Source organism: Dasypus novemcinctus, chromosome 1 (genome assembly GCF_030445035.2).
Source record: "Dasypus novemcinctus isolate mDasNov1 chromosome 1, mDasNov1.1.hap2, whole genome shotgun sequence".
In the NCBI taxonomy this organism is placed as follows: domain Eukaryota; kingdom Metazoa; phylum Chordata; class Mammalia; order Cingulata; family Dasypodidae; genus Dasypus; species Dasypus novemcinctus.
In genome coordinates this window covers 98,614,351-98,640,623 of record NC_080673.1, presented here as the reverse complement: position 1 = coordinate 98,640,623, position 26,273 = coordinate 98,614,351, and the positions used below count along the sequence as shown (strand labels likewise).

Genomic DNA, 26,273 nt, shown 5'->3' with positions numbered 1-26,273 from the left:
AACACTTAAGCATGTCTCAGCAGGATCTCATTGACAGCCTAAGTAGATACTTCCCCAAATAGCAGGGCTCCTGAGGGCCCTGGAGACATCAAGACACAATAGTTAGAGCAGATAGCTCAGGAGTTTGGTCCTTTGCCAGTGGGTCTACTTTGGAATTTATGTTCCCCAGTGTGACAGAGTTGGACTCAGTTGTGGTTTCCCTACACTTGGTTCTACTGCTCCTTCTATTTGAACCTATAATTAGTGTTAGAGTTGGTAAGTTATACATACAAGAGGCTTAAGTCTTTGGGTTGTCCATGTGCCAGCTGGGCCCTTAATCTCAACTGAGTTGCCCCTCTCCAGTTCATTGGACCCACCCAGGACAACTAACAAGGAAGAGATGATGGACAACCACCACACCAAGGAACTGAGAAAGTCTACAACTTCAAGCAAAAGAGTCTCATCCATCAGCCATATGGGATCGAAGCCCCCTCTCAATTAGAGGTGGAGTGGGCATCACCATCCTAGAATCCTCAGGACTGGGGAATGAATTATGGACTAAAGTAAACTTACTGGTATTCTACTATAGACTTATTGTGATTCTACCAATGAGAGAAATTATAACATTGATGTGGAGGCAGTGGCCACTGGTGGTTCTGAAGGTAGGGAAAGCAAAAAGGAGGTATAATACAGGAGCATTTTCAGGACTTGGGAATTGTCCTGAATAACATTGCAATGACAGACATAGGACATTATATATCTTGCCATAACCTACAGAAATGTGTGGGAGAGACTGTAAACTACAATGTAAACTACAATCCATGCTTAGTGGCAATGCTCCAAAATGTATTCATCATTGCAAGGAATGTACCACACTAGTGAAGGATGTTGTTAATGTGGGAAAATATGGGAGGTGTGGGGAGCAGGTCATATGGGAAACCGGCTATGTTTTATGTAACACTTATGTAATCTAAGTAACTTTAAAAAAATAAAAATAAAAAATATATTTAGAAAAATAAAAATTATTTTTTAAAAAACTACAACAATTAAGGAAGTGTGGTATTAAGGGGAAAAAATAATAACAAATGAAAAATAATAGAAGCCTTCATACAGACACAATGATATAGAGAAACTTGACGTATGGTTGAGATTTTACACATTGGTGGGGACAGAATGATCTATTTTAAAAAGCTGAAACAACTGACTAAACAGAAAAAAACTGGATCCCTATCCTACATCATATACGAAAATAAATTCCAGTGGAAAGCAGACTTTTAGAAGAAAACATAAAAGAATTTTCTTTACATTGGAACAAGGAAGATTTCCTAAACAACACGCAGAGCACAGAAAACGAAGAAAAGTATTGATATGTTTACAACTTTAAAACTGACTCTTTCTGCAAAGTAAAAGAGTGTAAAAGCAAAAAGACATTCATGCATGGACTTGAAGAATTTATTTGAAACCCACTCAATAAAGATTAGCTTCCAATATATATATAAAACTCCTACAAATCGATAAGAAAAATGCAAACAAGTCAACTAAAAATGTGCAAAATACATGAGCAGGAAATAGAAAAGTAAAATTACAACCAATAAGCATATGAAAACTGTTCTTTTCACTCGTAATCAGAAATATACAAAGGCAAACCACAAAAAAACATGCTATTTCACACTCATTGAATTGTCAATAAATTATTTTAAACGCATAACCATTTGGAGAGCAATCTGTTGTTACTTAGTTTAATTAAATATGTGCATAACCTCTGACCATTTTTCACACTTTTATTTACCTCAATCTTTCTCAAGAAAGGCTCAGTGAGACAATTAATCTCTAATGCCTTAAGGCAACCTCTATACATAATTAGTTTATCTTCTGTACATTTAGAAAGCTACTATGTACCATTCTTGAGAGAAGAAAGAAAATAGTCTCAAATTATTGTCAGGCTTGCTTGCCTCACAGAACTGCAGCTGAGAGGAGCTCAGTAGCACTTAGAAATGTGAGTGTAATGGGGCTATTTTGGTGTTGTCATTAATGACTTGAGTGATACTACTGACAGATACTACTTTGGAAGCCTTAATTTCCTACAATGCATGGGACAGTCTCACACAAAGGATTGCTCTGCCTAAAACGGCATTAGTGGTCCCTGCCTCCACCCTAGATAAACCCTCAAACAGGGGTATAATGAGATATGTATAACAATGTATATGGCATCCTTATTAGTTATAACAAAAAGCAAGAAAGAAATAAGCTACCATTGTCAAGAAAAATGGATAAACACATAGAAGTAAATTCATAGAGCTAAAATGAATTAATTATAAGCACTAAAACATGGGCCAAAAAAAGCAGCATGCAGAATAAAATACTCAGTATAACCTTTTTACAGTTTCAAAACAGCAAAATCCAATATATTGTATATGGATGTATAGATAGAAAATAAAAATATAAAAATTTGAAGATTAAGTTCATATACTGATGAGATATATTTATACAATGGAATACTACCAAGCAATAAAAATGAGTGAACTGCTATTACAGGCAACAACAGAGACAAACGTAATATTGAGTGAAAGAATCTACATACAATTTATTACATTCTTTATGAAAAAAAGATAATTATTCTATATTGTCAGAAGTCATATGGGAGGAGCACAAATGAGGTTTATGAAGTAGAGGTGCCATTCTGTTTCATGTCTAGGTAGTGGTTACATAGATTCGGTTTGAAAAATTCGTCAAGCTGCACAATGATCATTTGTGCTCTTTTCTGTATGAATATTTTGCCTCAATAAAAATGTTTACTTAGACAAATTTCAATCATCTTTCTCTCCAGTCTACCCACTCCCACTCCACGCCCACCCTGAGGGCTCCCTGACTATCCCCTTTCTGTTAATCACACAATAATTTTCTTTAGTAATCCAGACTCAGACTCTGAGTCATTTTTTATAATAATATATTTTTTATTTGTTTTCAAAATACACATAGATCACAAAAAATGTTGCCCTAAAAATATAGGAGGTTCCCATATACCCCACTCCCCACACCCCTTTTTTTCCCACATCAACAACTTCTTTCTTTAGTGTGGTGCATTCATTGCATTTCATGAGTACATTCTGGAGCACTGCTACACAGCACGGATTAGCACCTACTCTCCAGTTCTTTGAATTTATCCAGGTCAGTTGACAGGGAGGTAAGGATGTACAACCACCACACCAAGGAACCAAGAGAGTCTACAGATGCCGGCACGAGAGTCCCATTGATGTGGGCTATGGGTGGAAGGCTCTGTGTCTCTTCAGAGATAACTAAGTTGTTTGACTTGTGGGTGTGGAACGGTAAGAGGCTGCAGTCCTGCCCTTAGGGACAGTGGCAGTGGCTCCAGTCCCAGGAAATGTTTAACAATGCAAGGGCTATAAACTTTAAGTATTTAGGGGAAATGCAAAAACCAAATACGCTAAAGGCTTATCTAGAATGTCTGGAGTCCATGCTAAAAGCTTACCTAAGATGTGGAAGATATATGCTAATTGAAGCCTATTGAGAACTGAAACAAAGGGACCATTTGGCCTTTCCTCTCTGTATAAAAGACGTTTGAAAATCTTGTTCAGGGCTCGGGATTCAAACAGAAAGCTCCCGAGTCCGGCCGGCCGTCAATAAACCATTTTTCCTTCTCAAAATCATTCCTGAGTCCTGGCCTCTCTATACTCAAATAATTGAACTTCTCTTAAATTCCACAACATTTTTGGCGACTCCGCCAGGACAATAAATGAAGGCCAGAGACGGTAGCATTTTGCTGCCCCTTCCAAATCCCCGAGGAAGCCGGGAGGACTCGGGTGAACCCCAAATCTCGGCGCCCCTGGATTAAATTCAATCCAGAAAAGATGTGGGCTCCACCAGAATCTTCCCGACAAAAATCGAGGGCAATGGAAGGTCTGAAGAGAAAGATTCTGGGAACGAAAAAGAACTCCGAACATGGAAGAAGGTAAGACTCCCCGGGTGAGCACAGTCTGGAAGGCCCTAGCTTTAATTGCTAGGAAGGGGAGGCTGATCACCTCCGGAGAGAACCCTAGTAGCCCCAGAAGGCTGGGGGGAAGCCGTTCTCTCTAGGCTTGGGAAAAGGAGGAAAACCAGGGAAAAGCCCTGGTGTTTTGGGTTTGTCTAACTGCATGTTAGAATCTGGTACTGGTCTTATATCCACTATAGGAGTGGAGTCTCGATTTTAATAGGAAGGGCTATTTATAGGTTCAAGTCCTAATGTCCTGGAAATTGGTCTAGATTAAGGAAAACAAAACTTGGTTACAGGAAAATGGATCAGCTTTTCTGGTGGAGCTTGGTCTGGGTGTAAAGTTTAAACAGTGGAAAAGTCTAGCTGAAATCTTTTGTTATGGTGCTAATTTGTGAATGAATTCGCTTTATACCAAATGTTAAGTGTTCTGAGGTTTGTGATGGCTGTGGGGGCAGCCATGGTGAAAATAAATATATAAACTTATGAGTCAGATTAGTGACCTTTGTGCTTCTGTCTGTGTCAGCTCAATGTTAGTGTTGGAGTTGTGTCCTTATGTAAAGTAGAATTACAGCTGAGCTGGAGCCCTCCCTTGCCATTGGCAAGGGGGTGAAATGATTCTGGGGCAAAAGCTGAGGAGTCTGGATGTTTGCGGAGTCTAGATGTTTGTGCATGCTCTGCTGTCTTGTCTCTGGTCTGGCCCTTTGCCGGGGCTTGGAGGCCATCTGTGTCCGTGCCAAGCACCCAAGTTTGTTGGGAATGTCCCAGTCAGGGCGGCTGGGTTCCTGGGAGAGTTGCCAAATTTGAGTAGGTTCTGTCTGCCCATTTTGGGTGAAAGCTGGAAAGCGGGGAGCGGCTTGCCCCTTTCCAGTGAGTACACCCTTCTATTCATAAGCCGCATTCCTGTTTGTTGTGCACCCGACTGCCTGGAAGGGGGGGAAGTGAAGGAGGTGAAAAGCAGAATCAGAATAAATGCAGTAAAGTTCCCTCCTTAGGGTGTCAAAGCCAAAATACGTTTGCATTCTGCTCAGGTTCTTAGAAGGTATTGTAGTAACCTTAAGTAAGAGAATGTGTTCTGTGAAGGTAAAATTTGTCTTAAGAGTATAAATAATTATAAAAGTTTTACAAAGCATTGTTTAAGGTATTTAAGTGGCTAATTGCAGAAAGTCATTATTTAACAAAACTGAATTGATAATAATAATAATAAAAGGCAATTTTATAACAAACTTATTCGGCAGCCAATCTCCCCTGCCAACTTGCTTCCAAAAAAAACTGTTTCTGGTATTACATGCTACTAAGTATTTAAAGTGAAGAAAAGTTCATTATTTTAACAAACTTGTTTAGTATTAATGGCAATTATATGTTGTAAGAAGTTTGCCTGGTAACTTAGTATGTGGGATATATGGAGTGTGTTTTTATTGTTAAGGAAACAGAAGATGATTTTGTCCTAAGATAAAATGATTGATTATTGGAAAGAGTAGAGTGTGGGACAGAACCTGAATGAATACTGAAAGTGTAGAAGGTTTGTGGAAGGAAAATTTTTATGATTAAAATTGAATAAGATCAATATACAAAGAAAATCTTTTATCAATAGCTTCTTGTGCTTTAACCTCCTCATTTCCTCAGTGTTTAAAGAAGAGTCTTACCTCTTTAAAAGAACATTTATGTTCTAGAAATCAAATCCTGAAAAGTAGTTTTTTATTTCAAACTAACTGCAAGAGATTCATTCTTTTACTTTAAAGGAAAAATTAAGGTAATAAGTTCATTTAATATGTTATAAGTCGAATGAAAGGTATTTAAAGGTGTTATAAAATTAATAGGTTTTCAAAAAAATTAATAAAACTGTAACTAAGAGTTAAAATCATTTATAAATGCATTTATGTTATAAAACAGTGGAAAGGTAATAACTGAAATTATAGCTGGGTGAATTTAGCTTGAAATTATTAAGTGTAAACTCTAAACTAACCTTTCCTTTGTTTATGGTTACTTCAAGGCCAACCTCACCCTTTGCCTTTGCCTATGGTTATTTCATAATTGAGAAGAGCTGGGACATCACTGTCTCCTCTCCTGGTATTAGTAACCCTTTCTCTCATGAATTCAAGTGTAACTTAAATAAATTGCTGCCTGATAGAATAAGGTTAAATGACCACTGGAGTTTTATTATCTCCAAAACCAAAAAGGGGGGTGGAGGGGGAAAAGTCTCCTGCCTTGAGGGCCAGTGTTCCTAAGAGTGGCAATTCATGAGAGAAAGCAGTCTGTCTCCCTGAGGCTTCAAATAGCCTCAGTAAATATATATAAAATTAATCTTGTTGCTTATCCAAAATTCTGCTAATTTCAAAGTAAAATATAAAGTTCTAAAACAAAATGGTGCTAAGGCATTGAGAACATTTTGGTTATTACAATCCATTAAGTAAGAAAGAAAATTCTTGTGGTAAACTGCATGGTCATAGTGCAAATTAAGAAGAGTTTCAAAAGTCTTTGAAAAGTTTAAAGTAACTAAAGTCATGTTGTTGTGTCAAACTATTCATGTCTGCCTATTTGCTCAAATTGTTGAGGTTAAATATGCAGTTATATAAGAAATATGTATTTCTGGACCCCTAATTAATTAAGCTAAACAGTATATAAAATAATGCAAATTATAAGTAATATCAATGAGTTGTGTTTGTGTCTAACTCTTTGTGTCTGCCCATTTTAAAAAAAAGCTCAATGTATGTCTTCATACATCAGGATAAATATCAAATTAACAAATAAAAATTCTTAAAAGAGGTCTATTCAAATTGTTAAAAATTAAATATGCAGTTATATTTATAAATATTCTTAAAGCCCAAATTAAACTAAGCAGGATGAAAAAGTCACAGAAATCTGATTATGGAAACAATTGGGAAAGGGCCTCCTCTTTGCAAGAGCTTTTAAGGCAAGACTAGGTGTGGCAGATTAAACCTATCTACTAGGCTAGGGAATTAAGAATCAGTTTGCCTGGTAATTTCCCAGTTTAAACCTTTGTCAGCCATAAATTGGAAAAAACAAAACAAAGATTAGGTTAATTTTCACATAAGAAAAATGTTGATGTAACCCGGCGGCCTGCTGCCTCAGTCTCCCACTCCCGGGTTGGACAGCAGTGGAGGAGACCAGTTTAGGCCAGTCCTATGGGCAGTGGAAGGATGCCCAAGAAGGAGCTAACTAAGTCGGTGCCATTTCAGCACTAAATTCTATTCCTTATTTGACAAAGGGGGGAGCAGGTAAAAACTAAAATGGTTGGAATGTGATAGAGGAAGCAGTTAAATCAAACTTTTGCGTGGGAAAGTTAAATCTCAGATAAGCTGTAACTTCTGAAGTATCCAATCTATGGAAAAACAGGAAGAGCTTGCATGCTAGGCTTAGGGGTATAAATTGTGTGATTTTTCTTTGTTCGTGGCACCAGCCATATCTGGCTCTGCACCCCTTCTTGCAAGATTGAGAATAAATTATTTTCTTCTCCACAATCTGGTGAGCCTTATTTTCTTCCAGAAGATTTCTTTCCAACAAAATAAAGGTAATTAGTGGCTCTATTAACAAATTTCAGTAAGTAAAGGAAAGTCCATAAAACTATGGAGAAATCTTTCCTGGGTTATGATTTTTTAAAAATTAAGTAATTGTGTAATGTGTTTTAAAACCTGGTAGTCAGTATGCATGTGTTTTAAAACCTGGTAGTCAGTTATGCTTTTAAATTAATAATTTTCATAACTTAAAGAAAAGAAGTTTTTAGCTTCCTGTAAGGGAAAAAGAGAACATTCCTTGCATAAACTATTATGGTTTCAATTTTATTTAACTTGAGTGTAATCTCCCATAGTTAATTTATAAACTAAATTAACATTATGTACGAAATCTTTAGAGTAATGAAAATTGTAAGCTCACATTAGTGAAATTAGGCTAAAGGAAAAAGATTGTAGATATGCTCTCAAATAAAGAGTAAATTTCTTTGGTAATTGTAATTTAATAAGTTTATTTAAACATGAGGTGTCTAGTCAATGCGGTTATAGTCAATTATAAAGAGTTTGTAAACCATCCTCCAACTGAAAATGTTTAAATAGTTCTAGTTCTAGAAAAGTAATTGTTAACTAAAACTTAGATTGGTTATTGGTAGCAGAAATAACTTCATGATAATAAACCTGTCTGAAGGCCACTGCAAAGTACACATTTAAGTAAATGGTAATAAAAAGTTATCTTGATTATATTGGAAGTCTTCTGTTTTCATTTTAACAATGAAAAATAATATTTTTCCTCTATTACTAAAGTAAAGTACCTACTGTTATCTTCATAATAAAATTGTGTAGACAGTCATTTAATATATGATGTGTTGCATTAAATTGCTTAAAATATATATATAAACAAGGAATAAACGTTAACATTATCAAACTCTTGTGCATTCGAACCAGGCCTTGTATACATTACAGGTGGCCTCTCCATGTGAGTTATTGGCTAGGCTGGTCACTGACCCCTCAATTAAAAATATGTGCTACATCAGTCTCTGGTTCTGCTCCTGAAGTCGATGGAAACTATATTTCAGTTTCAAGCTCCTGCAGCCAATAATGACTCGGTACAGCCAAGTGTACAATGGATATCACCTCCAGACTGGCACTGTTTCATGGTGCCAGAGAGCACTATGCACCAGGCTAGTAGAATACTGGAAAATCTCTCTAAGATGAAGGATGCTGCAACTTGTTCACTGCGTTGAAGAACATGCTAAGTGGAGCCATGATACCAGGATACTGTAAGTAAAACTTAAACACAATTGGCATTATGGCCTGCTCTCATGGAGAGACAACATGTAAGGTATTGCAAACCTGAAACTCAAAACTAATAATTGCAACTCTGAATCCTTATGCATTAAGTAATACATTAGTTAATATTAAGTGCTGTACTTTTATCCTGTACTAAATATATGCCTAATAATTGTAATGTTATCTTTTCTATTTTGGATCAAGTGCAGAAGTATATTAGACATGTTAAATTCCTGGTAAAATCATTTTCTAAACAGTTAATAACATGTCTATAGAATAAGGTGGCAGTCTCAGCCAGTCTCAGTCAACTTCTATATTCTGCTGTACTCTGCTGTGTAGCAAAAGTGAGGCTTGCTTGCTGATGGTGAGTCACCTATTGAACAAGTCAAAATTGCTAGAAATTGTACAATGAAAACCAAGGTGTAAAAATCTTTATTCTGTAGTTCTGATCACTCCCACAGGTGAAAACTAAGAGTATTTCCAAATTAGTGTTCTAATCCTGAGTGAAGCCAGTTGCCCAAGGAGTGCCAGTTCACCAGGAGCATCTGACAGAGCGAATGAGTGTCAATCATTGAACAGCTTGGAATGTGTCTTCAGACAAAGCTAAGTGTCTGTTGCAATTTCTCTCTAAAGATGGATAACTTAAAAAAGAATATATATGCTGTTCCCACCAGCTTTTAAGGAGTGCCATCTTTATAGACACCTAACCTTGTCTACCTCTGTAATCCAATGTGTCCTCTTTTAAAAACAGGTATTCCAAATTTTTAATTAAGTTTGTTTCTTTCAGAGTGAACATCTTATTAACCATATGAAAACTTCATCCAACTTCGTACAGAATGCCAGATCCATCTTCCTCCAGTTAGAATAAATTAAAGAGTTTTACACCTTATTAGGCAATGACTACAGCCCATGACCAGCAGGAAGCAGTTACAGAAAAGAGATCGTCTCCCTTCAGCACCCCTTTTAAATTAAAGGTGTAAACTCTTTAAGAGTAAAATAAAAGTAATAGATGGATCTGGAACCTGACTGGAAATCCACGTGAGTGCCAGTGGCAGCAGAATAACTGCAGGAAGCCCCTGCCCAAGATTCTGCTGTCCAGAATGAAAAGTTCTAAACTTCTAAAAACAGTCCTGGATGCTGTACTAAAGACTGATAAATAATCAATCAAGACAACAAACAGCCATCCACCTCATAGCTCCAACAATAATTATGCCAAAGCTTAGCAAGTAAACTTTGGCAAAAGGGGGGGAATGATGTGGGCTATGGGTGGAAGGCTCTGTGTCTCTTCAGAGATAACTAAGTTGTTTGGCTTGTGGGTGTGGAACGGTAAGAGGCTGCAGTCCTGCCCTTAGGGACAGTGGCAGCGGCTCCAGTCCCAGGAAATGTTTAACAATGCAAGGGCTATAAACTTTAAGTATTTAGGGGAAATGCAAAAACCAAATACGCTAAAGGCTTATCTAGAATGTCTGGAGTCCATGCTAAAAGCTTACCTAAGATGTGGAAGATATATGCTAATTGAAGCCTATTGAGAACTGAAACAAAGGGACCATTTGGCCTTTCCTCTCTGTATAAAAGACATTTGAAAATCTTGTTCAGGGCTCGGGATTCAAACTGAAAGCTCCTGAGTCCGGCCGGCCATCAATAAACCATTTTTCCTTCTCAAAATCATTCCTGAGTCCTGGCCTCTCTATACTCAAATAATTGAACTTCTCTTAAATTCCACAACACCATCCACCACCCATGTGGGGTCAAAGCCTCCTCTCAATTGAGAGGAGTAAGCATCACCATCCCAGGGCCCTCAGGATGGAGGAATAAAATATGGATTAGAGTGAACTTACTGGTATTCTACTATATAATTATTGTGGCTCTAGCAATGTCAGAGTCATTTTTGATCATTTGACTTCTCTCCTCTCAACACCAGCAAACCAACTCTTGCCAAGACCAATCAGTATTAACTGGGTTGTTTTTTGTTTTTTTTAAATCAAATTTGCCTTTTCTTCTTCTTTCCCACCAACATCAAACAGATTCTCTGTTTTTATGTCTTCCTCCATGCTTTGTAAATCAAATTGGAAACCAGAAGTTTTTGGAATCTTATGCTGATAACTTTCCATAAAATGTTTTGGTCCACTGTGAGCAGTACTCTTTGAATGGAGTTTTAAAGATTCTTAGATAAACACTATGGAGGGTAGAAATTTCCATATTTCTATGGAGATGTCTAGGGAAACAGAGAGGAGCTCTCTTTGAATGTCTTGTCTTTGAATGACTTTTCCTTCTTTTCTTTTTTTACTTAGTTTATTCAGCAGAAATTATATATGGGTGAGGCTATAAACAGAGGGAAGAGAAAAATCTAAAATCAGAGGTCAACTTTACATAATGTTTTCATTATGTTTGCCTGGACCTGAAAACATGTCAATGGATTAAAAATTACAAACTCCACAAAAATATTAATCATTTAAAAGTTTATGACAATTAACTAAAATGCTCCCATTCCATATGGATTTCAGATCAGTCCCTGACTGAGCCCCTTAAGTAAATGTCAGTCCTTCAAAAAGATTAAGTAGTACAGACTTTGGATTCTTTCAAAGCACTTTCATATGCATGACTTATTTGAGTCTCCCAGCCAGCTGGGAATTGGTAGCACCAATGTTATTTCTTTAGGAATTTGTCCAATAAATAGTGATGCTACCAACCTCCCTGTGTGAGAATGGGAGTTTTTTTTTGTGACTGATTTAAAGAGTCATTACAGATAATCTTAAATCGCTCCTGACACTGGGTATCAACTAAAATGTTTTTGCCAAATTTAAATAACTAGGACATGGTTTTATCTGAAAAAGCAAAGGTAATTCTTAATGGAAGATTTCCCTTCTTGGCAAGTTCCTCTGAGTAATATTTCAAGACTCTCCATTTTAGTTGTGATTAGATTTAGTGAACATAAAATATCTCAAGTAGTGTAACTTTATTCACTGATACACTATCTCATCTTTAAAATTATGACTTTAACATTTTGTACCATTAAATTTTTCATCTTGACAATTAAGCTACAATATTTCCATATCCAAATTTTTAAAAAGTTAACAGCACTAACTTCAAAACTTGATTCAATTTTAAGAGATTTTATGTGCCCCAATTATTTCAATAATATGGCAATCAGAGATATCTTCCATACATAATTAAGGTTTCATTATTTTAGTGTCCTTTCAAATTAACTGAATGTGTCCAATTGTGACAGATACAACTGAACTTATTGTGTGCATAGCTGGACAACTCTGATAGAGAATTCATGGTGCAAAGACTAATAATATCATAATTCAAATGGGCAAATTAAATTAGACTCTGAAGTTCTGTTCCATTAAGTGATAGCAAATGTTTCAACTTCTCTTAGTCTGAGAGAAGGTTAATGACAGGCTTGCAGTCATTTACATTCAGAAGATTGTCTTTATTACCAAATGGCTTGGGACTTATAAAAATAAACTTCAGCTTCTAGGAAAAATATTCAAATTATAGAAAGATAAATAATAGAAATGAGAAAGTGTGAAATTCTATATATTACCTTCTCGTGTTATTCTATTCTAGTGGAAAATATGAAAATAGACTTTTTTTAAAAAAACCTGTATGGTCTAATACAAAGAAAAAGCCACCTTCAAAGCAATATTCATAATTAAGCATATAGATTTGGAAGTTATCCCCAGAGAAATGAAAGATGAAGTGATAAGATTTGATGGGTTCACTGTGAAAAAACCTAAGAAAGGAAAGAAAAGAAATTTGTTGATGGAAGAGGACGGAAATTAATATTTATCACATGCTTACAATTTGTCATACATAATTTTACATAATTGATTCCTAACAAATATTTAATTTTCACCAAAAATATCCGTAAATTATGGATCTCTACTCACTTAACAGGTGAGCCAAGATTCGGAGATGTTCATTAGTTTTTCCCAAATCACACAACCAACATTTTATTGCTAAGACCTGAACCTCCAAAAGCCCTTGTTCCTTCCTTCACTCCCATCTGCCCTGCAAGGAAAAGCTTCAGAAAGCACCAGGAAAGTATTAGCTAAACTGCCAATAAAACAAGCATAGCATCATGTCACAGAAATCACCTAATGAACAATTTCAAAAGAAAGATTGGGTTCCTTTGGAAAATCTGCCTTTATATTCCTGGATTCTGCCAATAATAGGTAGCAAATATTTGCTAAATAATGGGAATGTCTCAGAAAGAAAGGAGGATAAGGATTAAGAATATGGCATGCAAACATAGGAGAGTGTCAGGTGTTGATTGAGAGTAAAATGCTGAGAAAATGGTATCAAAATATAATTAGGAGGGTTACCTGTTTAGGATGTTCAGAGGGGATGGTCTGATGCAGATGGACTCCTGGGGAATGGCTGAAGGCTCATTTTGCCAGGGTGGGTTGTACCATTGGGTAGAGATCCAAGAAGTGAGAGTTGGGGTGGACCCACATCCTGGGGAGGACTAATGCCATCAAATAGCGAGAACTGTATCTTTCAAGAGAAAGGATGGCTCCCAGGGCATTAGGGCAGTTGAGAAAGTCAGGCCGTGAACACTGCTGCAAGTATCTCTGGACATGGCTTCTCGGGAAATGGAGATTGGCTGTCGCTGTGGGCTCCAAGGGGAGGGGAAAATGGATGTGGAATGGATGGAACCAAGGTAAATGTGGGGGCAAGAGAGGAGTTTCGTGAGAGTACACAAGGATGGATATAAAACATGTAATATTACACCAAAAATATATAGGGGACGACAGACTAATAATGTAAACCATAATGTAAAACATAGGATAACTAAAAAATTTAGAAAACTGTATAGCCTAAAGTATGGACCACATTGTAAGCACAGATGTCACCTTGTTTGAAAGCTATTATTTCGGAGTCTGTACATCAGTTTCAGGAAATATGATATGAATAAGTTAAAAGATTATCACTGTGGAAGGGAAAAGGTTTTATGGTGGATCTGTGGGAGTACTGTACATTGTATATATGAATTACTGTGATCTAAGACTCTTGTGAAGAGAAGCTCAATAATTAGAAAAAAAGAAAAGAAAAAGATAGGATGTAGAAATTTTTCCAAATCAATATGTACTCTAGATCTAACCTTTAAACTCATCGCTATATTCCATTTTACTAGTAAGGGAAACTGACATTATATTGGGATTCACTTTACAGGAAGTTTTGGATCACAGAGTGGTTCAACAATGGCGGAGGAGGAATACTGATATGGGATGTTATTGACAGGCTGTATATGGTTGACAGGGAGTTATACAGGGCATATGTCCAGGGTGCATGGTAATGTTTAGATATACTCATAGTGGAAACAATTAAAAACAACAGCTGGGGGGGTACTGGGTTCCTGGCCAGGGGGGCTCTGTCGTGGCCACTAGGGGAGCAGTGGCAGTCCCCCAGGTGCAACGGTAAGAACCAGGAAGGAATGAGGGTCCAACAGTGGGCTCCTGATACTAATGGCTATGCTTGTGAGCCTATACACCTGCAATAAGAACAAGGCCTAGAGTAGCATTGTGCCTGGGAGTTTCCTCCTGACAGCCTTCATGTTACTCAAATGTGGCCACTCTCAAAGCCAAACTCAGCATGTAGATGCAGTGCATTCCCCCCAGCATGGGACATGACACCCAGGGATGAGCCTCCCTGGCACCGAGGAATCACTACCAAACACCAGCTGAAGATGCAACTAGAAAATGACCTTGAATTAAAGGTTCAATGTGGATCAGCAGAATATCCCTGTCTACATATAATAACATGACTTCAAAATGCTGTTTGACCTAATGTAAGGGGGAAATGGAAAGGAGAAATGAGTTTATATGGCTACGAGTCTCTAAAAAAGAGTCTGGAGGTTGTCAGAAGGATTGCCCTTATGCACAACTGAGCAGAGTCTCAGAGACAGATAAAGTAGATACAACCCCAGGTATTGGTTCTTGTGAGGGATAAAGAGACCCACGGGTTCTATGGTCATGGCAGATGGGGTTCACTGCCATATCAGATGGCCCTTCTTTGGAGCTGGTGTTTCTGCATGATGGAACTGGACTCAGATGGGATCTCTTTTCACAAGACTTTCATGCTACTTTACTGGAATTGTAGTTGGTGCTGGGCTTTAAGATATATTTAGGGGATTTGAATCTCTGGACTGACAATATGATGGCCAGGCCCTGAGCCTCAACAGACTTCAGCTCCTACACTCTGACTTATTGGACTTACCCCACTCAGCTAACATGGAGTTGAAGGTCAACCACCACACCATGGAGCCTAGAGTGCCTACAACTGAAAGCAGGAGGAGTGCATACAGTATCCATGTGGAATCTAAGCCCCCACTTGACATAGATGTGCAATGTCCACAGAGAAAATGTAGCATTGGTGTGGGAAGGGTGGCCATGGTGGCTGCTGGGTGCGGGGACGACTCCTTCAATCTCTTCACTTGTAATTGGTCCATTGAGGTCTTCTATTTCTTCTAGAGTCAGTGTAGGTGGTTTGTGTGTTTCTAGGAATTTGTCCATCTCCTCTACATCATCTAGTTTCCTGGTGTACAGTTGTTCATAGTATTCTCTTATGACCTCTCTTATTTATATGGGGTCAGTGGTAATGCCCCCCTCCTCATCTCTGATTTTCTTTATTAGCATCTTCCCTCTTTTTCTTTTCCAGTCTATCTAAGTGTTGTCAATTTTGTTGATCTTCTCAAAGAACAAACGTGTGCTTTTGTTGATTCTCTCTTTTTTTGTTGTTGCTCTCTATTTCATTTATTTCTTCTCTGATCTCTACTATTTTTTTCCTTCAGCTTGGTTTGGAATTAGTTTATTGTTCTTTTTCTAGTTTCTTTTTATTACTCATATAGTTTTAAATTTTAACTAATTGGTAATATATTAAGAAAATAACTGATTTCTGCTTTGAAATCTTTTGATGTTCAAAAACTATGTGAGTTAAAATAGTAAATAGATTCTTGTGAAATATGGTAGACTAGACACAAATATTTATCTCTACTCCCTCCTGGAACCCCCTAAAATAAAGGAATACAAAAGCCATAAAGTCACAGGGATAAAAATAATGGGAGGTGATATGGCAGAACTGAGATTATTATTTTGGAAGATGAAAAGAATAGGATAGGTCTAACAACACAGAGGGAAAAAGTCAACAAGAAGCAAGGTGGTGCAGGCCCCAAAACCGCAGAAAACTTCCACTGAAGGTGGAAGGTAAAGAGTGGAACTGAAAATAAGAAAATTATTTGTAAGTCTAATTGCAGGGAGTGATTAGAACCCTAGAGTCTTAACCTCCAAGCCAATGCAGCAAAAGAACCAACCCAAATGATGACTGCAGATTATCCCTTTGAAGAAACAGAACCAGAGAGACCCTCAATTCATGGATGCAAAGCAAACCAAAGACTGCAGTGAAGTTCAGTATAGAAGACAACAATATCAAGTAAAAATACGCATGGTATCCCAGTCCCCTTTCTCTTCCCTTCACCCTGGTTCCTAACACAGGAAGCCAGGAACACACTCACCCTACCTACTTCTAGCAAAAATGTGAGAAACCAATTACCCGAGAGAAAAGACCAGTAGGCAAACTCCACACATACACACAGAGCTTCCAATCAATATTCTGTACCTCATACTTTTTAAAAAAGAATACGTTCCCTATTTTTTCTAAATATATATATATATAAAATATTTCAATTATGTTATGGAAGGACAGATATTTTGTCTCTTATATCTCACTGCTAGATCCCCAGAATAGAATAGTGCCAGGTACATATCAGGTACTTAATAAATACTTGTTGAATCAATTAAATATGTTTACAACCTGTTGGAATATCATGAGGACTCAAACACCTCTAAAAGATTATCTTTATACTTGTAGCATATCACTTCATATTAGTCATTAACAAAGTAATTCTAACATCACCACATTTTGTTGCTAAATTATACTTCATTGCGCCGCAAGTTTAAACAGTAAAATCCTAACAGTTAACTTCTCAAAATAGCTAATATTATTTTTCCTTTTATCATAAAAATACACAGATCATATCCTTTTATATTTAATAGGATCTATTCTTTTTAAAACAATTCAACTTTATTGTTACATATTAATAAAGCTTGCAATTCATCCAAAGTATACAATCATTGGTATTTGGTATAATTACGTAGTTGTGCATTCATCACTTCAATCATTATTAGAGCATTTTCATTATTTCAATAATAATGATAACAATAAACAAAAAACAGACAAAAAAACAAACGAAAATTCTTCACCTCTCAATCTCTCCATGCTTCCCCAGTTGCACATAGCTGTTCTTTCTGGCTATTCTTTTTTTTTTTTTTTAATCCTCCCCACCCCCCACCCCACCCCCACGTCCCCTGTTGTCTGCTCTCTGTGTCCTCTGGCTATTCTTAAACATTTATATTTTTAAGCAATTTTATTGAGGTATATTCATATACCATGTGATCTATCCAAAGTGTACAGTAAATGACTTTTAGTGTAATCACAGTGTTGAGCATTCATCACAACATTGTGATGAAATGAAGGCACAAGAGATTTCATTTAGAAAAAGAGACTAATTATGTACTGCTGAAAGAATGAGCTGGGTAGTCCCTCTAGTGGTTTTGAAGAGCTAACACACTTCTCAAAGTACCTAACATTCCTAAGGGATAATATAGTAAATTAATTAAATAAATATAATATTAATATAAATCATATATTTATATTTTTTAATATATTGTATTATAATAAATATAGTCTTTCAAATCTGTGGGCTTAGGGGGAAACAAGACCTTCCTGACTGCATAGCTACTGAAGTGATGCTGCACAGGCACTGAAATGACCCCTGCACATGGCTCTACAGAAAAGGAAAGATGGAAAAGTGGCAATAACTGGTCAAATGGAATCCTGTGCAACCCTTCCTCCCTCCATACTTGCCTTCTTACCACCCCTTTACTATCCCCACCATGTCTCAAGACATGAATGCAGGCACATCCATCCACTCATACACACACACGCACACACACACACACACTGTACTGCTGTGCCCAACATTTATTGTGTCTGGGACAAGGATAGTAAGGAAGTTGCACATCATTTACTTAAATACTTTAAAATTACACTCAAACTAACCAACTGTTAAATAGAATATCTTCTATGCTCCTACTATGACAAATATGCTTCCATGACAACAAAATTTTAAAATATATGTGTAAAGCTATGGTTTTTATATTACTGAATATAGACAAAATACCACAAGCCACTATTAAATTATCACACTTCTGAGTATTCTATGATGAGCCAGAAATGTTTGAATAAGTAATAAAATAAAGACATCCCTGAGTCATGTATTTTAATTACTCTATAACTTTTTTTTGGTTTTCCTATATTTCAGCAAAATTAAAAGTTATGCTTTCACAATCTAGACTGTCACATATTTTGTGTTCCATTTATAGTATTGCCACGTTAGACTACTTTTCATAACCTGTAATTCTTAGACAGTCTCTTGTTATTTTCAATTTCGAGAAATTTCACTTTTTTGAGACAACAGCAACTGAATTGTCAACAAAATCTTAAAGCAATACTTGGACTCAGAAATGAGCCATAGATTTTACGTATCATGTTCAATCATCATAATGGGATCACCCAGATTAAATTATTTTTATCATATAAAATATTAAATATGTTAATTTTATTTTTAAATTACTATCACTTATATTGCAATATCTGTTGCCTCTTTTTTCAAACAAATCAATTTTACTAATACATATAAACAAAGCATACAATTTATCCAAAGTATATAATCAGTGGTATTTGGTATAATCGCATATTTGTGCATTCATCACTTCAATCATTATTAAAGCATTTTCATTATTTCAATACTACTGATAATAAACAAAAATCAGACAGACAAGAAAATTCCTCACCTCTCAATCTCTCTGTTTCCCTTGCTGTACATAGCTGTTATTCTGGCTATTTTTCACAATTATTTATTTGTTTAAAAGCAGTTTTATTGCAATACATTCACATACCATTATAATCAATGGCTTTTTTTTAAGCTGTTAAAAAGTCCTTTATTGTAAAATTGTAAAATAAATAGAAAAACAGATTGAAAGAAATTACAAATTTTAAAAGACAGTGCAAGGCCAGGTTAGGTTTAATATAAACAATTATAAAAAATAGCACAGCAACAAACATTTATAAATGTAAATAATAATTCAAATATAATAGACATTAATTATATAACATTAACTATATTAATTATAACATAATTCTAATTTTTATATTACAGCTCTAACTCTTGGACATAATAATCTCTAAGAATGAAATAAATTTTTGGTTTACTTATTTAATTTCCATTTAGGCCATAATTCTTTCTAGGTAATCAAATTCCTATTTGGAAATTCTTCATATCTTATTGGAATGAATTACAGCAGATAAAAATTTGCCAACTCATAATTTCATAATTTTGAGAGGCAGAGAAACTCAAAAGCTCTTTCAATAGTAGTCATGCATGCTAAATCATTATTGATTCAGATAGAGTACTTTAATTACAGAATATGAATAAAAAAGGGTTAAAGAAAAATGAAGAATCCAAAAATATATCTCTTCTCCAGTCCTCCTCAATTAAAAGCAAGTGTTTATTTTGTATATGAAAAAATTACAGAATACTGATCACAGAAACAATTCACCAGTTACATGGAGTAATTATATTACATAATATAATATAATATAATTGATTATATAGTATAAAGAAATTATGTATATAGTAATACACTATAATGTTGTTATTTTACATTTATCTGGTCTACTCCAGCTCTTTTTGGTTACTATTTACATGGAATACCTTTTTCAAATGTTTCATTTTATTTTTTTTTTAATTTATTGGAGTACTTCACTCACACATAAACATACATAAACAATCAGTGTATAGTAATAGTTGTGAACTTACAAAATAAACATAAGTAGCATCATACAGGACTCTCATAACTCACCCTACCACCAACACCTGGCATTGTTGTTAAACGTTTTTAACTAATGATTAAAGAGCATTGTCAAAATATTACTACTAACCAAAGTATTTCCCCCCAACCCATGCTATTATTATTATTATATTTATATCATTTACATATAAACATACATAAACAATTAGTGTATAGTAAAAATTGTGGACTTATAAAGCAAACATGCATAACATTATACAGGGGTCCCATACATCAACTCTCCACCAACACCTTGCATTGTCGTGAGACATTTCTTACAGATTATGAAAGAATATTCTCGAAATCATACTACTAATTATAGTCCTTATCTTACATTTGGTGTATTTCCCCCCCAACTCACCTTATTATTATTTTTTAAATATATTTTTTATGACAGAAATTGTAAACTTATAAAACAATTATGTACGTGTGCAGAATTCCCAAACGACATCCATCTATCAACACACCACACTGTGGTGGAACATCTGTTACAGATAAAATAATATCATCTGATTGTTACCATGTCCATAGTGTACATTTGGCACACATTCTCCATACTGCCCCATTATCAACGCAGTACCTCTTTGGCATAGATGCAAGCATATTACATTATTACTGCTAACCACAGTCCATAGGTTAATCCAGCTGTATTTTTCCCAAGCTTCTCCACATTCCCACCACCCTGCAGTACTGATGTACATTTGCTCTAGTTCACAATGGACACCCTTGAATCTATGCTATCAACCACAATTCTCATCCACCTCTTGATTTACTGTGCTATTCAGTTCCTAGATTACTCTCTAGCATTTCATCAGTTGGCATTTACATACCTAGACTACCATTTTCAGCCACATCCCCATTTATAAACTAGCTGTTACTCACATTTTGTTACCATCCACTCTATACGTTTCCATACTTTTACATTAAAGCCAATTAAAACTTCTACATACATTAAACATCAATAGTATCTCAGTCCTCCTCTTATCTCCTTTAAGAATCCACCACTTTCCACCGGGCTTAAAGCTATTTTCCTACAATTTCTACTAGAAGCTTTATGGTCCTTGCTTTTATTTTTAGTTTTTTTAATTCATTGTGAGTTAATTTTTGGATAAGGTGTGAGATAGGGGTTCTCTTTCCTTCTTTTGGCTATGGATATCCAGTTCTTTCTGCACCATTTGTTGAATGGACTGTTCTGCCAGAGCTTTGTGGGTTTGACAGGCTAGTCAAAAATCACTTGACCATACATGTGAGGATCTATTTCTGAACCATAAAGTTGGTACCATTGGTCTATGTGTCTGTTTTATGTCAGTACCATGCTGTTTTTAACCACTATAACTAGGTAATATAATTTAAAGTCTGGAGATGAGAGTTTACTTTCCTTTTAAGATGTTTCTGGCTATTCAGGACCCTTTACCCTTTCAAATAAAATTGATAAATGTGTTTTCAATTTTTTAAAAAAATGCTAGTGGAACTTTTATTGGGATTGCATTGAATCTGTATATCAATTTCAGTAGAATTGATGTCTTAATCATATTTAGTCTTCCAGTCCATGAAAATGGAATGTTCTTCCAGTTATTTAGACCTTTTTATATTTCTTTTAACATTGAGTTGCAGTTTTGTGAATACAACTGCTTTACATCATTGGTTAAGTTTATTCTTATTTGAGCTTTATCTGTTATATTTTTTTCCCCACTCTTTTGACACTTTTGGTTATTTTTATTGGTATAATCTTCATTTCTAGACTCTCTTCCAGGCCTTTCTCTCCTGTCTTTTTTTTTCAGACACTAGCACACCCTTTAGCATTTCCTGAAAATCGGGTCTCTTGGTTAGAAATTCTCTCAGTTTCTGTTTATCTGTGAATACTCTAATCTCACCCTCATTTTTGAAAGACAATCTTGCTGATATAAGATTCTTGGCTGGAAGTTTTTCTCTTGTAGTATCTTAAATATTTCATACCACTGTCTTCTTGCCTCTATGATTTCTAGTGAGAAACCAGCACTTAATCTTATTGGGTATTCCTTATATGTTATGCATTGCTTTTCTCTTTCTATTCTCAGAATCTGCTCTTTGTCTTTGGCATTTGACATTCTGATTAGTATGTAGCTCAGAGGTGGATTTTTCCAGATGGGAGTAAGTTTTGCTTCTTGAAATGGATATCCATGTCCTTCAATAGGGTTGGGAAATTTTCTACCATTATTTTTTCAAATATTCCTTCTGCCCCTTTCCCTTATCTTCTCCTTCAGGGACACCCATGACATGTATGTTTGCACATCTTTTGCAGTCATTTAGTTCCCTGAGACCTTGTTCAATTTTTTCCATTATTTTCTTCATCTCTTCTTTTGTCATTTCTTCAAGCTCACCAATCCTTTCTTCTGCCTCCTCGAATTTGGTATTATATGATCCCAATGTTTTTTAATTTCATTTATTGCACCTTACATTCCCATAAGTTCTGCTATTTTTCTATGTATGCTTTCAAATTCTTCTTTGTGCTCATCCAATATCTTCTTAATGTCCTTAATCTCTTTAGCTATCTCATTGAATTATTAAGGAGATTTTTTTGAACATCTATGATTAGTTGTCTCAATTCCTTTATGTCACCTGGAGGCTTATCTTGCTCCTTTAACTGGGTCATATCTTCCTTTTCCTTGGTGTGGATTGTAATTTTTTGTTGATGTCTTGGCATCTGGATTACTAGAGTATTCTGGGTACAGATTTTCTCCTTAGTTTAGGGCTTCCTGCCCTTTCTCCCTTGCTGGTTGTGCAGTAGGAACCAAGGATGTAGTTGGTGCTATAAGCTGTGGAGGCTCAAACTGCTCTCATTGCCCCAGGAACCAATAAAGCTTTTCCCAATTTTCTCCTTTGCCAGGGGTAGCACAGAGTCACAGCTGTGTAGAATAATCCAAGTCATGCAGGCCTAGGCTGCAGTTGCCCAGAGACAAATGAGGTTTCACACCCCTTTTTTCCCTGCCTGGGCCAGGGATGGAGCTGCAGGTGTGGGCAGCAATCTATGCAGTGTGGGTCCAAGATGACCACAGGTGCCCCAGTAGACTTCCAAGTATTTTGTTGTGCCAGCCAAAGGTACCTGCAGTTACCTGGAAAGGCTGTTGCAGGGCCCACCAGCCTCCTCCCTGCCAGAAACCTAGGCTAGGACTGCAGGCCTATCTGGATGAAAGAAACTGGTTCCTACCATCACTGTGATTTTCGGTCAGCCAGGCTTCCCCTCAGGCTGGAGGCAGAGTCAAAGCCTCTTTCTGACTTGGACAGATTCACACTCTAGCTGTTCCTAGGGTTATACCTTAGCCAGCCAAGTCTACTGATCAGTATCCAAAATCAGTGGCCACCTATCTCCTCCTCCCCTGTTTTTGGGAAATGGAGCTTCCAATTCCAGCCACAGAATAGCTCCTGGGGCAGCTTGTGCTGCCAAAGCAGGACAATCACTGGCCTCTGTGGCTTGGTCAGTAATTTCCCGGAGAGGCTGGCACAGGTTCCCCCAGCTTCCTCCCCCCCAGAGGTGGGGACCCTTTTTTTAAGAACTACCCCTTTCCTCCATCCATATTTCCTTCATGGCCAGACAAGAAGCCCAATCTATTAGCACTTAGACTAGTCTACAAGTGGATATCTAATTCAAGCTGTACAAAGGAGACATCTTTCAAGAATTCTGGATTTAGGACCGAGAGAGTCAGATAAATTTCCCTCCAGTAGCTGAAATTTTAAGACATAATTCTCAGGACTTGCTACTGTGTTTCCCACTTATGGAAGGAATAGGCCCACAGTGAAAGAAAAGATTGCTTCTAAGAGGCAGGGAGGAGAAGTAAAGAGTCCCAGTGCTTCTAGCAGTTCTATGTTCTTGCTCTTCTTTAGTTTGGTTTTTGCTTTAGAGATCCCACTATCACTTTAATAAATGCATATTTTTGCATAACTAATTTGTTTTTCTTCTGTCACTCAAGACCAAACTTGTTCTAATACATGGAAAATAATCTCTGCTATAAGTGGTTATAAAAGGTAAATAGGGAGTGAATGTGGCTCAAGAGGTTGAGCACCTGCCTACCACATGGGAGGTCCCAGGTTCAGTCCCCAATGCCTCCTAAAAAAACAAAAACAAACAACAAGTAAAACAAACTCTAAAACCAACTCAAGGAAGCCAGTGTGGCTAAGTGGTTGAACACCAGCTTCCCACATATGAGGCCCCAGGATCAATCCTCAGCACCGGGTACCTCAAAAAAAAAAAAGCAAATAAGATAAAATAATCAAGTGTCCAGAATATTACTTGGCATGTAATAGTTCCTCAGGAAAGAAATGGTACCTATTAAGATTATTGATAAGATGGGAATACAAATTCTAAACTAAATAAGCAATTTTAATAAACACAATTTTAATGGCTTACAAAACATCTTTCTTCTTGCAGTTGCAAATCATTCAAAAGGATTCTTTGATTTTGGATGTTGAAAGAATTGCAAAAAAACAAGTGGAATGTTTTTAATTAATTCTGCTACTTATTATTGCATAAATCCAATTAAGATACTTTTCTATATTTCAACAGTTTTAGGGAATAATGAAGTTGCAAGTCCAGGTCCAGGAATCCTTAATTTCTTGCTTAAGTCACTTGTTTAGAATGAACATATCAGAAAAAAAGTGGAAAATCATGCAGATTTACATTCCACTTACCCCACATATACAGGAATAAGTCTTATACAATCTTAAATGTACAAAATACTAGACCGGCTGTATTCCCAGCAGTTAGGACAAAGCAGCCAGTACAGTAAAAAAAAAAATGGAATCAGCCTACCTGTAGAGATACTACACTGACATTATCAAGATGGATGTGTCCATTAGGTTCTGTGATAGCTGGATTTGTGTAGCACATTACACCATTTGTGACTGGTAACATTTTGGGTTGATGAGTTTTTTCTTGAGAAGGACTAAAGTCGTGATTTCCAAAGTGGTTGTGATCACTCTACATGGGAATAAAAAAAGGAAGAAGAGGTTACAGAAAGAAAATTAGAGTTCTCCCACACAAGAAAATAGAGGGTTTGCTCCTTTTTATTTATGAAAGGATATTTTTATGTTATTTTATATTATTCAATGTGATATTTTTAAGTTTATAAAATTTCTCTCCCTTTAAATGAATTCTCATTTATTAGCCACTGTTGATTCTTTTTTCATGTTAAGGGAGATATACTTTCTTATTTGATGAATATGAATGAAATATAAATTATGCACAACTATTATTTTGACATTAAATTTTTAGTACTTGCTCCAAATCCAACAATATGAATCAAGTATTCTTCTTATATTTCTCAATATATTGACTCTTTTCTTTCTTCTCACATTTACAAGTCTAATACTGGATCATTCCCATAATTAAGAATAAAGTCCCTTGCCTATTTGCCTATGTAAAATAACTTTAGGGAATAAAACTTGGAACATTATAAATAAAGTCCATTTACCTGGCCATATGTCTTTAATAACATCTTAAGCATTCTTTCAACAAAGAAAAGTAGGTAAAATCCACCAAACACAGCAACTGCCTTCTCTACATAGTTGTCAACTTTGGGATTGAAACCAAATGCCTAAGGAAGAAAAAAAGGTAATTCAGGTTAAACCAAGTAATTTAACTTGATTTCTGGAAAATAATGCTATAATTTCTCAAAGTAAAATTTTCATCAAAATTCTGAGCCCACCTTCACATACAGGTAATATTAGGAATTTACTTGCCAAGATCACAAATTTAAGTAAACAAACCTTCAGGGATGGCATAAGAGTCTTATAACCAGAGGAAGCCACCACAGGATCTTACACAGTGTCCTAGCTATAATACCTGTAAGAATACTTGTTTCAAAATAGTAAACAGTTCAGAGTAAATAAGCAGCACTGATTTCCATCTTTAGAAAGTAATATTTAGTCTAGGTAATGCTAATAAATGAGACACTGATTCCCCACTTTTCCTAAAAGTAATATATTTGACCATCATATCCAGAGCCAAGCTCATAAAGAAAATATGGCAGACCACTTGGATCAATGTTTTCTTAAGAGAAATCCTCTTGCCCCTAGTGGATCCTGTTAAGTCCTGAAGAGATAAACAAATCAAGGACTGATCCCAAGGATAAAAAGGAAAAGAATATTTAAGATTAATACCAGACACACACATACACACAATGACAACAAAATAGTCCAAAGGTTTGGAATGGGCAAGAGCTTTGAAGTGGATTGTAAAGAGTCAAGGTGTCCATTACAAACAAGAAACATAAATTTTAAAGAATGAAATAAAATAAAATAATATAGGGTAGAGAGTATATGTGAAAAGCCACAACTTTAGACTATTTCACACATTGTAAATCTCACACCCAAACAACAGCTGCCTGAGTTCTTGCTCTTTGTCTCTGGTGAGGCCTCACAGCCAGATCTTTATTGAAAGGACATCTCTGTGCCTATGTATGCAGTGCAAAAGTGGCATAAAAATATCTACTCCACATATCTAACACAGATGTTATGAAAATAAAATGGAATAACAAAAGGGAAAAAATTTTGCTAAAGAAAGAAATCAGTCTATGGAAATTTGAGGTACAA

General features: G+C 36.1%; 1 protein-coding gene across 1 annotated transcript in view; it reads right to left on the bottom strand.

Annotated features, from left to right (window-relative positions):
* SLC39A8 (solute carrier family 39 member 8) overlaps positions 1-26,273 on the bottom strand; it is a 91,305-nt gene that overhangs the window by 39,857 nt on the left and 25,175 nt on the right. Inside the window, exons 4-5 of the mRNA XM_023590852.3 lie at positions 25,154-25,276; positions 24,493-24,660 (exon numbers count right to left, since the gene is read on the bottom strand). Coding sequence (XP_023446620.2) covers positions 24,493-24,660; positions 25,154-25,276 — 291 coding nt within the window. The remainder of the gene's footprint in view (positions 1-24,492; positions 24,661-25,153; positions 25,277-26,273) is intronic.